The sequence below is a fragment of the Scardinius erythrophthalmus genome (genome assembly GCF_964197995.2).
Source record: "Scardinius erythrophthalmus genome assembly, chromosome: 5".
Classification (NCBI taxonomy): Eukaryota; Metazoa; Chordata; class Actinopteri; order Cypriniformes; family Leuciscidae; genus Scardinius; species Scardinius erythrophthalmus.
The window spans coordinates 4,000,666-4,013,537 of record NC_138225.1 but is presented as its reverse complement, the minus strand read 5'-3'; the positions used below and the strand labels follow the sequence as shown (position 1 = coordinate 4,013,537).

Sequence of the window (12,872 nt, the reverse complement as noted above, 5' to 3'; positions counted from 1 at the left end):
GGAAACCATTTTAAACAGATCAAGTAGGCTACTATTGTGGTAACATATTACAGCCATTTTAATAAAGGTGTGAATAGCAATCATGCCTCATTCCGTACAGTCCGACTTTTGAACTTTATTCCTTTTTTATTATTATTATTTATTCGGGGACACACACATACACACCTAAGGTTTAAGGAGGTCTGCGTGGGACTGTTTTTTTTCGTCCCGCTCCCACAAGGTTCTATTCAGCAACCGCTTAAAATACACTCGGTGTTCACCCGCTTTATTTCCCGACCTGACGGGTCCACAAAATTTAGATCTCGTTTCCATAATCTCACATTCAAATGTCTCTAATGGAAAGAAGGAGATTGGAGTAGCCTATAATAATTATAAATGCTATACAAAAATTGTGTTCGTGTCAGTATAAATATTAGGCTATTTTAACATTGTACTGTCAGCAGAGAAAAAAAATGTCACAGAAAAAAAATATGAAATATAAATAACATGAATTAAATAGGACAAAGCCTATCACTCAAGTTTCTAAGCAACATAAACGAAAATCATATTGCCCTACTGACGAAATGAAGTAGGCTATTTTCTGTCGAACTATTTCAAACATCCTTGCAAAAAAAGAATGTTGTTGACTGACAATGGTTTCAGTACCAAACAGCTCCTCAGAGCTAGGTGTACAGGCGGTCAGAATTAAGTGCGGATACGCTGTCAAAAGATGTCGGGAGTTGGCTATTGTCAGTCAGACCGCACGCTCCGTCCAAAGTACACCAGAGTTCTGACCGCTACCGTCTTTTGACGCGCGAATGGACACAAAGTGGTCAAGCGTATAACTAGACGCGGCAGGCGCGAATTTGACGCGCTATTCACGTCCGTTGTGAACGCACAGTTATACTTTAAAACGTAATCCCGCGCCGCATTATTCCCTATGGGCGTTTCACACAGTATGCGGCGGTGAAATCGCCGCGCGACTACGGCTTTTCTCAAGTAGTGGAAGAGTTTTGTACAGCATTTAGGACTGCCAAAATAATCCGGCGGGCCAGAAAATATTGCTGACGGGCCAGTTTTGGCCCGCGGGCCGCCAGTTGCCGTTCCCTGATATACAGTATCATATACTTCATATGCTGACATGACTGTTGACATTTAACTGACAGAATGATCTTGAGTTGTTGGTACTCAATCTACAGAAAGTTAGTTGACAATTGAAAGTTAGTCGACAATTGGTTAATAACCTGTTGCAAAATAATATTGACAGTCAACAGGCACTTTGTTGTAAAATCTGTAGATTAACACTTGAATTGTACCTTATAGTCTATAGGCAGTCAGTTGAACGTATGTTACTTGTCAGTTGAAACAGTGTTGTTGAATGTCAACTGATGCCCTGTTGACAAGCTACTGAATGGCTACTAATAACTAGTAAAGTCTCAACAAACGGACTATCAAAATAAAGTGTTACCAAATATGGATAAATAAAAATACATTTAGAGTGTACTGGAATGGTGATATATAAAGTTTTCTGTCTAAAAGCACAAATATGTCATGAGAACATGCCAATAGCGCACAAAAACAGCATATAGGCGGATCTTTTGTGACGTCATTGTTTATGTTTGCCGCGTTGCATCACGGGAATCGTGTGGCAGGAAACACCGCTAGATACCTGTAATTTGATTGTTTTGCACGTTTGGAGGAGGATTTAGAGAAGATGATGGTTCACTCTTGCTGTGTGGTCGATTGTACGGCTCGTTGGGGGCCTGATAAAAAGTTTTTTCGAATTCCCTCCGAAAAGGATCGCGAAAAACGAAATAAATGGTTGCGTGCAATTAACCTGGGGTGCGTTTCCCGAAAGCATCGTTGGCCAACTATGGTCGCAAGTTCATCGCAATGTCCATTGAACTCTATTGGTAACGACGGAACTTGCGACCTAGTTGGCCAACGATGCTTTCGGGAAACGCACCCCTGGACGCTCCGAAGCCTGGATTCCTAACGTTACTGATCGAGTTTGTGAGGCTCATTTTGTTCATGGTAGGTCTAAGTCTTAGTGACTATGTATTTAAAGAAGATTGAATAAAATAAAAAAATAATAAAACTGAGTCAAATCAACCGAGTCATGTTTTTGCGTTCTGATTCAGGTGTCCCAAACCGCGATCCACAGCACCCAGACTACCGTATTTTCCGCACTATAAGCAGAGGAGCACCTTCCATGAATGGCCTATTTTATAACTGTTTTCATATATAGGGCGCACCGGATTATAAGGCGCATAGAATAGAAGATACTGCAGTCAAACGTTTGACTGGGTTTGCGTTATGCAGTGGTCACCAACCTTTTCAAGCCTATAAGATCACATCCAAGTCCAAATGTAAACCAAGATCTTCCACTTGCAAAAAAAATATGAAAAAAACAAGTGGCTGAGCTGTAAAACCTTGTTTATACTCGACGCGTCCGCATGAGCGCGAAGGTAATAAAAAAACTAATATCCGTCTGCTCGGGCAGATTCGGCTTAACAGCGCGAGCGCCTCCGCATCCGCAGATGCACGACTTTGAGCCGAATCTGCCCGAGCAGACGGATATTAGTACATCTCATCATCACCCAGTTTGCGCGTCTAAATCAGTTGTATGGTCTGGTGTTCAGTCTAAAACAAAACAGTTGCGTCAAGTATAAATGCCTCGTCTGTTTGGGGAGTTGCACGCACAGTCAGCGGAGATCTCATATGGGCTTTGAATAACTTCGATTTTGTCACCAATACAAATTTTGAGCTTCTCTCCAAACCTCCTCCGGTCTTCAGATGTTAAAGTGCTTATATATTGTGGATTTTGCCCGCTAACTCTCTTGAAAGTGCTCGTCGCGTCTTTACAGCCCGCAATACTGTTCGATTTGTTGCCACACAACCACTCGCGCATGCGTACAAAGATGTCAACAAAGATCCTCCTATATCATGTCCAAATCTACGTCTCAAATTTCTCAGAGGTGGAAATGATGGAGGTGGAAATGACATTTTAGCAGTTTTTCTGCAATATTAGCACACCCTCATGTCAGGCTTAGCTACTTTTGGACTTATGTTGTTGTTTACTCGTAATGAACATAAATACATTATTTTCATATTTGTTGTACATAATTCAACCGAACTACAGCCAAGGTGGAAATGACGCTGAATAAAAATATTCAGTATAAAAGCTTGACTTACCTTGATTTATTATTCTTGTGCTGAAGAGTACATGTGCCTGAAGTTTCATCTTCAACTAATACATCCTTTTCACAGTTATTTCCATGATTACCAAGTAAATAAAATATTTAAGGTGGGTCTATTAAAGTGGATTTTGTTGAGGGAGGTGGAAATGACGGAAAACCTGGGGACAGACGTATTTCATTCCAAAAATAGTTTAAAATTATGATATACATATGGAATTTCGATGGTATGACATTATTTTATTTGTCCTTAAGACAAACATGTTAAAAATATTTTTAAATCGATCCTTTAATATAATTTTCTAACATTCAAAGAGGGCCAGTCTGGGTTGGGGACAAGCATAAAATGTCTCGTTCCTTGCCTTTCAGGGAACCGAGGTTACGAAAGTAACCGGAGACGTTCCCTATCAAGGCTACGGAACTCGACATTACGGATGTCGTATATGGGAACTGTATAGAATCCCGCCGTGGCAGCAAACCACTGAAAACAGACCCAATACAAACCTCGCCCCCAGAATGTAAGCGCCTGATAGGCCGAGATTGACCAATAGTGAACCTCTAACCTCCGATAGGTCCAAAGGGACCAATCACAAGCTCACAAACACTACCGGAATTTGCATATCCCGGGAAGTATAAATGGGGGAAGGTTGCACTGTAGACCAACAGGGCAACAACAACAGAGAAAGCCAACGCATAGCGGTGACAATAGTACAACACACAATAGCACACAGAACAACTCATGAGCAAAGCGCAGAGCAGCTCTCTAATGCTGTGTAAATGATCAACTCACCGAAAGCACTCGAGACGCTACAGAGGGCAAATCCAACTTGTAAAATCTGGCAAACGTGTTCTGAGAAGACCAGCCAGCCGCAAGACATAAATCCTGAATAGACATACCCTTAGTCCAAGCCCACGAGGAGGCAATCGCCCTAGTCGAATGAGCCTTGATGTTCAGGGGACATTCCTGTCCCAGACAATCATAAGCCAAAACAATAGCGTCCACAATCCAGTGAGCAAGCCTCTGTTTAGAGACCCCCCGTCCCTTGTTGCATCCACCAAAGCACACAAACAGCTGGTCCGATTGTCGAAACGCGGCCGAGCGAGAAATGTATTCTCGGAGCGTTCTGACTGGGCAAATAGCACTCTGAGCATCCGAACCCTGAGAGGTTGATGGCTCAGCGGACAGGGCAGGCAGAGAAACGATCTGCGCTCTGAACGGGGTATTGAGCGACTTAGGAACGTAACCCGGCCTCGGTCTGAGAATAACATTACAGTTTCCCGGTCCAAAGCGAATACAATCTTCACTTACAGAGAAAGCCTGTAAATCCCCGACCCGTTTCGCCGAGGTGAGAGCGAGAAGCAGAGCCGTTTTTAGCGATAGCTCCTTAATGGCAATCGCGGCAAGGGGCTCGAAAGGCGGTCGTGACAAAGCCTCCAAGACCAAAGCTAAGTCCCACGGCGGCACAGAAGGCGGCCGAGCAGGGCACAATCTCCTAGCTCCCCTGAGGAACCGTGTCACCGACGCATGTCTACCGATAGACTGTCCGTCAACAGGGGGGTGAAACGCGGCAATAGCGGCCACGTATACCTTCAGAGTGGATGGTAGGCTCCCTTCATCCATCCTATACTGAAGGAAGCGTAGAATATCCGACACAGAACAGTCCGCTGGGTCTAAACCGACATCCTGACACCATTTAGAGAATACACCCCACTTCAGAGCATACAAACGCCTGGTGGACGGAGCTCGCGCCTCTGCGATTGTATTCAAAACTCGCGAATGCAGCGCGTCCCGCTCGCTCAGCGACCCTGCAGCGGCCACACGTGGAGGCTCCACAGCCCGGGGCTGGGATGCCAAATCGTTCCGCCCGCCTGAGACAGAAGGTCCTTCCTGAGCGGAATCTCCCATGGCTGCCCTGCTAGTAACTCTATCAAATCCGCGAACCAGGGCTGATTCGGCCAGTTCGGGGCTACCAGAGTCACCGCCGCCTTCTTCTCCCTGATTTTGCACAACACCATAAGCAAAACTTTCACCGGAGGAAAAGCATAGAGACAGACTCTCGGCCATCGTGCAGTCAGCGCGTCCACCTCCCGAGGGGAACGGGACAGCGAGAAGAACATCTGACAGTGCGTGTTCTCGCTCGTCGCAAAGAGGTCGACCTCCGCCCTGCCAAAACGATTCCAAATCAGCTGAACCGTCCCGGGGTGAAGCCTCCACTCCCCTTGGGGAATCCCTTTTCTCGAGAGCATATCCGCCCCGCGATTTAGAACACCGGGGATGTGCGCCGCTCTCACCGAGAGGAAAAACCGGTCCGCCCATAGCAGAAGGGATTCCGCCTGCCTGAATAGGGCTTTGGAATGTACACCGCCCTGGCGATTTATGTACGAGACCACAGAAGTGTTGTCGGTCCGAATCAACACATGCTGCTGCTCCAGCTGAGACCGGAAGGCTCTGAGTGCTAGAGCGACCGCTTCTAGCTCCAAGCGATTTATGTGCCACTCCGTCTGCTTCTCTGACCACCGACCCGAGGCGGGCTTGCCTAAGCAGACCGCTCCCCATCCGGTGGATGAAGCGTCCGTCAGGACATCCACTCGCCGTGTCACTAAGCCCATAGGGACACCTGCGCTGAAGAGATCCGGGTTCCTCCACGGAACCAGGGCACGGGCGCATCCGCCGGTGACCATGACGCGCTTGTGGCCAGAATACCACGCACTCGTGGGAACGCGCGCTTTCAGCCAGAGTTGAAGCGGTCTCATATGCAGCAGCCCCAGATGACATACCGAAGATGCCGCTGCCATCCGTCCCAGTAGCCTCTGAAACTCTTTCAGTGGGACGAGCCTGCCCGGTCTGAAGAGACCGAGAGAAGAACTCAGAGCCTCCGCTCGCTCGGGGGAGAGGCGCGCTCTCATTCTCACCGAATCCAAGCACACTCCCAGGAATGTTGTCGTCTGGCTCGGTGTGAGCACACTTTTTTGGACGTTCACCCTTAAACCAAGCATCTCTAAGTGTCGAAGGAGGGCATTCACATGGCTGATCAGCGTTTCTCTCGACTGAGCGAGAACTAGCCAGTCGTCCATAGGGATGGGTACCGAAACCCGGTATTAAACGGGCCCCGGTGCTGAATTTTGAAATACCGCTGGATCGATAAGCTCGGACGTTATCAGTTCTGCTGTCGGTACTGGAGAAATTAAGAAAGTGCTATTGCTATTAAGAAATTATTATCTTGCTAATTTAATCTCGCCAGCCACTTCTATATATAATAATATTTAACCATTTGACTGTGATGCATTTTTGCTAAAGAGAGAGAGAGAGAGAGAGAGAGAGAGAGAGAGAGAGAGAGAGAGAGAGATCTTTAACGCGGAGCGACGGCGCGCACATTACAACAGCCCTGCTTAATGAGTGACGATGAGGACAGAACTAAACATTCAAATGGTTAGGCTACACTTTAGATCTTTGATATTAAACTAATTTTATTTTAGATTTAGATTGTGGCATCCAATGATTATAAAAAAGATATTTGAGGTATAACCATTAAAAACTAAAGCCGCATTCATTCTGTTTAGCGCAACTTCCCCTCACAGCGTTGCGCTGTCATTTCTCCCTAAAACCCAAACGTAATGTCAGAATCTGCACGATCGGTGATTGTTGTAAAATGTGGTCTATACTGTTGCTAAACTGCGGGACGCGTTTGATAATAAAAGGCAAGTACCAAAATTGAGCAAGAGACGCTGTTTCAAATGAGGCGCGCGCTCCGAAACACACCGCAACGAGACAAGCAACGTATATTTTGGGCTTTGTGCGGATCTAAACGATCAAATATACACAAAAATATATCAAAATGGCCGTCTTGGAAATTCACTTAAACAGTTTATTCACTTAAATACAGTTTATGTCTTAAATGGGCGTAAATAGTTGGGAGAAAATATGATGCGTAATAATGATTAGATCTGCATTTGGTCTTAAAGAGGCAGCAGTCTAATAATTCTGCTGACGATTGCTCCATTAATGTGAATCAAACAACAAAAGGCAAAGAGAAAATCAGTCGCAGCTCTTGAATGAATAATTTTGGCTTTCATAAGCTTTAATCTATCTATGATTTAAACTATGCAGTGTTATTTTAAATCTGACTTTATTACTTTACTTTTTAGCCCATATTAGGCTACTCTTGAACAGTAATGTCAGACATTACTGAAATTAAAGCACTGGGTATATAATTTGTATATTTGTTTTATTGTATACTTTTTTTTGTTTGACCATGTGTTTGTACTTTGTTTTTGGTGTCCTATGTCTTAATATAAATATATAAAACACAAAAGCCTGCACCCTTCTGCATAACACAGCCTACATGTTTTATTTGTTTTGTTAAAGCATTGCTTTTTCTTTTGCTATAGATATTTATTTTACATTTCAAAATATAAAGCAATATTAATTATGTTCTAAATAATTTTTTTCCTTTTTTTAATATAACAAAAAGAACCGATAAGAATACCGTTAAAGTACCGGATCGATAAGGAGTATCGGTAAGAGTAGTAATACCGTTAAAACCTTAACGATACCCATCCCTAGTCGTCCAGATAGTTCAAGACGCGCATTCCGCTCGATCTGAGGGGTGAAAGTGCCGCGTCTACACATTTCGAAAACGTTCGGGGGGCTAGGGCCAGTCCAAACGGAAGCACCGTATATTGGTACGCCGAATCCTCGAACGCAAACCTCAGGAATCGTCTGTGACGCTTCACTATCTGAATATGAAAATAAGCGTCCTTTAAATCCACTGAAGCGAACCAATCCCCGGGGCGAATTTGCGCCAGGATTTGTTTCAGTGTTGTCATCCTGAAGGCGCGCTTGTGAAGCGCTCTGTTGACAGGTCTCAGATCCAGAATGGGACGGAGACCCCCTCCCTTCTTCGGCACGACGAAGTAGCGGCTGTAGAACCCGCTTTCCCGCTCGCTCGGGGGAACTGGTTCTATAGCCTTCTTTTCGAGCAAGCTGCAAACTTCCTGCCTCAGCACATGAGCGTTTTGGGGCAAAGTTAATGACTGAATTACGCCGCGGAAGCGGGGTGGTCTGCGTTTGAACTGAAGCGTGTACCCGTGCCGAATTATATTCAACACCCACGGTGAAATGCCCAGAATAGCTTCCCATGCTGCCTGAAAACGACTGAGCGTGGGCTGATCTAAACCTGCGGTCATCGCCGCTGCGGTCATGGCCGCTGTGTGAGTGCTGGGGGTAGCTATTGACCGTGGCTCTGCGCTGCTCGAAGGCAGGGCGAGTAACACAGTGTGTGGTGCAAGAGGAGAAAAAAGCTCTGTTTGTGAAGTAGTGATTTGTTTTATTGCAACAGCATTGTTTACATTTACATTCACAACACAACTGCACGCGTCGCTCGCAGAACTCCGAGGGACCAAGTGCATTAGAGCGCGCCGCTTGGACGCAGGGCCGAACTGGCGCTTTCTCCTCCTCTTGCCCGAGCGGTAAGGAAGACTGCTTGGGCCTCGCAGGCGACGCGGTGGGCTTCCTGCGCGGGCTCCTCTGCGTCCTCCTGTTACCCGCCCCCTGCCACTGACCGCTACAGCCCCTACGGGCGTCCCGTCCCGGGCGAGGCGCTGTTTGTCTCCTGGCCGCAGCCTGTGGTTGGCGGCCTGAGGCTGAGGACGAACGTGAGTGCGGCTGTGGCGGCGGCGGCGGGGGCGCTCTCCGGGGAATAACGTGGCTCATAGCCTTGGCCTTCTTTTGCGTCTCCGAGTAACGCTCGGTGACTTTCTCCATCGCGTCACCGAACAGGCCTGCAGGGGAAATGGGCGCATTCAGGAGCGTCTTACTGTCGGCTTCCTGTACGTCCGACAAAGTGAGCCACAGATGTCTGTGGAGGACCACGAGGAAGCCCATAGAGCGGCCGATCGCCTGGGCCGAGCGCTTCGTGGCCAGGAGCGCGAGGTCCGTGGCCGAACGGAGATCCCGGATGGCGTCAGCGTCAATAGAGGCGGCGCCATCCAGAGACTTCAGCTGCTTTGCCTGTAGCACTTGGAGAAGGGCCATGGCATGCAGCGCGGATACCGCCTCCCCCGCGGCACCGAAGGCCTTGTTAGCCTGGTGGGCCGTAAATCTGCAGGCTCGGGACGCACTCTTTACGCACTCTTTACTCCTCTCTACGGGCGAGAGGCACTCTTCGTAGTGGCTGGATGACGGGCGGTACATCCGGGTTAAGCAAGGGCTTGTGGGCAAAAGTAGAAAGGCAGCCTAAATCACTGAATAGATTTAGGAAACTGTGTGTGCCATGGAGAGTCCACCTGAAGGATAGTTGTTGCTGTTGTCATGCAGAGAAAAATCAAGACTAATGAACAGGTCCAGACCCAGAATATTAGCACCGTGCTGTGTGATGTAGAACGGGAACTCTACCAGATGTTTTTTTCCATATTGTACCGGCAGCTTAATTAACCCGTCTGAAATGACACATACCAGCACTTCCACGGCACAACAGGTTCACCAGCGTGGGGCAGAAATGGCTCTGGTGGAGGCAAAGATAAAGCCATCCTCGTCGCCAAATGTTATGTTCAGAAAAAGACACACAAACAGTGCTTTGGCAAAACGCTTCTTGTTTACTGTATGTTTAATCGAATTTTTTTATTGGTAACGACAGTCAAATGTCATTTGATGATGACACACCCGATAAACGAGACTGTCATTATTTATAAGACTGCTAGAGGGCGCTTAATTTTAAAACGTAACTGTAGGTCGTAATACGCTGCATGTACAAATGACATACTCGTTTTACGGAGGACAGTCACTCTTGTCAACACATCAGTGCGGATACAAATCCTCCTGTTCAGCACAAATACAGTCCTTACCTAATTCTCCAGAACAAATATGACATATTTAAGGGGTGTCCAATCCTGCTGTTGGAGGGCCACTGTCCTGCAAACTTTAGCTTCAACTCCAACACCCGAACCAGCTTCAATTTATTAGTGTTCAATTCAATTTAATAGCGTTTTATATTCTTACGGTTATACCTGGCCACACATTTGCACTTCCTAGGGCAGACCAGAGCTAAACGCTTCTGTTTCGGAGGGGAAATTAAAAATACAATAGGCTATCATGTGAAATAGTTTGTGTAAGTTTGTTTGTGGGTTGGGTTTCATTAATTCAATTTTCAAAATGCTCCTCTCATGAACTCTGAGTGAAGAAGAGAAACTGTACAGGTTTGGAATGGCGTGAGGTTGAGATGAACAAGATTTTGGTTCATATAATACAATCTAATATGTCAAATCTAATAATCTGTTTATCAGTCTGAGAAATGTTTAAAATTACATTCGTTTAGACAGTCAATGCAGCCGTAAAATAAAAATGAATGTCATTCACAATTCACTGTAAAAAATGTTTTTCCCCTTTAAAAAGTCATGCAGACAGCCAATTAAATCTTAAAAATTAAAAAATGAATGTCATTTTACAAGATTTTATTTTACTTTTTGTTTTTAATGATTTGGAATCAAATAGTTTTAAAAAATGTGTGTTTATTATTTCAGCATAAAACAATTTTAGTAAAGTGAAGTGAATTTGGTGTTGTTCATATAAACATACTGACATAGGCACTGAAGGTTTGAATATTGAGTTTAATATTGAGGAATACAACAGTTTTCAATAGTTCCTCTAAACAGTATGGCAGCTCATTGTGTGTCTGTAATTAGATCAGACAGACTATTTTCTGCATGCGATTAGAAGTGTTCAGAAGTGGACCAAAGGGTCCATGATGTTTTTTGGGTACTGGACTCCCTTCACAGTCAGTGTCCCTCCATTGCAGGGGAGAGCTTGATGTATCATCGCATGAACGCACTTATCTTCTAGTGTGCCATTCTCTTTACAGACGTCCACCTGAGAGAGAGAGAGAGAGAGAGAGAGAGAGAGAGAGAGAGAGAGAGAGAGAGAGAGAGAGAGAGAGAGAGAGAGAGAGAGAGAGAGAGAGAGAGAGAAAAATCCACATGGATTTATAAATGATCTCTCCCGTGAAAAAAACTCTGTTCACATTGATAGCGACCTAAACGCATTCATTTTCCATGACCGCAAAGAAAAATTCCAGCTAGTTTTGCAAGTGACCATTGTAGACTAGATTTGAGTGTCCAGCAACGCTACAAAGTTGAGAAGAGTTTTCTCTCATAGGTTACAAATGCAGAGAAACTTTATACAGTGTCTTGATGCATTTTAACTTTCAGAGAGGATGGACAAATTACTGGACACATCACACCCTTTAGGACACACTGCCACAGTTGGCTTGTTGATAATGGAAATACAAATTGTGAAGAGTTTCAGTCATGAAAACATCAAATCAAAAATCCATAAATCAAAACAAAACACCAATTTACCTTGACCAGATAGTTTGTTCCGTTCACAACCTGGCTCTTATAGAGTAAAGGAATGTAATCTTTAAAATTGATTGCAGCCTTCTTCTCGATCGCTGACTTCTCCTGAATAAACAAATGCACATTTTATATTAATCTATATTATTATTATTATAAAAAGGTCTCTAGGGAGTTACATATCATTCAGATATCAGAAAACTCATGTAAAACGTTTTGTGACTTTGATTGAAAAATAAAATACTTATTTTGAAAATAACAAATAATTTCCCCAACGCATTTCACAGCACCTAAATAGATCATTTTACTAGGCTGTGTTTTAACAAAAACATTTACTAGTGATTTTCTGTCTCCTACCTTAATGCAGATGTCCTTCACCTCTTTAGTGACAGGCTTCACTGTGGAGAATCCTCCAAGTTTTGCCGCTTCTGTAGCCATTGTGCTGGTGATCAAAGTCTGGATGAAATAAACTGTATTATCAGGCAGTTTGTCTCACAGATTGATTCTGATCCACTATTTATGCTGCCAAAATCTCATGACATCAGAATGAATGAATGAATAGGCGGAGTTTTACTTTGGGATGTTGTGTAATATTCAGAAACAAAAAACTTTTTTTTTTTTTTTTACTTTTCAGAAAAACAAAACAAAACGTTTTGACATTTATTGCACAACATATGCAATTATTTGTGGACTGTGTTTCAGTGAAGTTTTTGTTTTAAATACAATAGGGAGTTTATGTTTTAAGATAATTTTGTTCTAATCTTCAACCAGATCATTAAAAAAGTAATACAATTATTTATTTTTTTAATTAATTTACTAACAATATTTAGAGTAAATAACATTGCTCAAAATATTAAATTTTTTAAATATATTTAAAAATATTTATAAATATATATTTTTTAATATGAATAACAATGGATAATAACAAAATCAAGTACAACAACACAATATAAATAGATATAAATAAATGAAAAATACAATTGAACCAACAACAACAACAACAACAACAACAACAACAAAAAAAATACAGAACAAAATATTTTGAGAGGGTGATTTATCACTAATCCAAGACATCAAAATATTTTTCCTAATAATTAACAAGTGAAAAAGTCGTCACTTTTTAATTTACAAGGAATATGTGACTCAATTCTACTCTACTCTACTCAACTCAACTTTATTTATAGAGCACTTTCAACACCACAAGTGGAACCAAAGTGCTGTACAGAACAATTTAAAAGAGAAAATAAAAAACAAAAACATAAAACCAATGCAAACATATGTCATACACAGTTTACAAAGCATTTTCAAATGCTAAAGAAAACAAATACGTTTTAAGCGCACTCTGAAAAA

At 43.6% G+C, this 12,872-nt stretch overlaps 1 protein-coding gene across 1 annotated transcript; it reads right to left on the bottom strand.

Moving 5' to 3' along the window:
- Positions 1-10,767: 10,767 nt before the first annotated feature.
- On the bottom strand, positions 10,768-12,000 carry LOC308691104 (cystatin-B-like). Its single transcript, XM_081366003.1, has 3 exons — positions 11,880-12,000; positions 11,529-11,630; positions 10,768-11,040 (listed from the first exon to the last, which is right to left on the bottom strand). Exons 1-3 carry the CDS (start codon positions 11,958-11,960, stop codon positions 10,894-10,896), a joined length of 330 nt encoding a protein of 109 aa, XP_081222129.1. The 5' UTR covers positions 11,961-12,000; the 3' UTR covers positions 10,768-10,893.
- Positions 12,001-12,872: the final 872 nt, after the last annotated feature.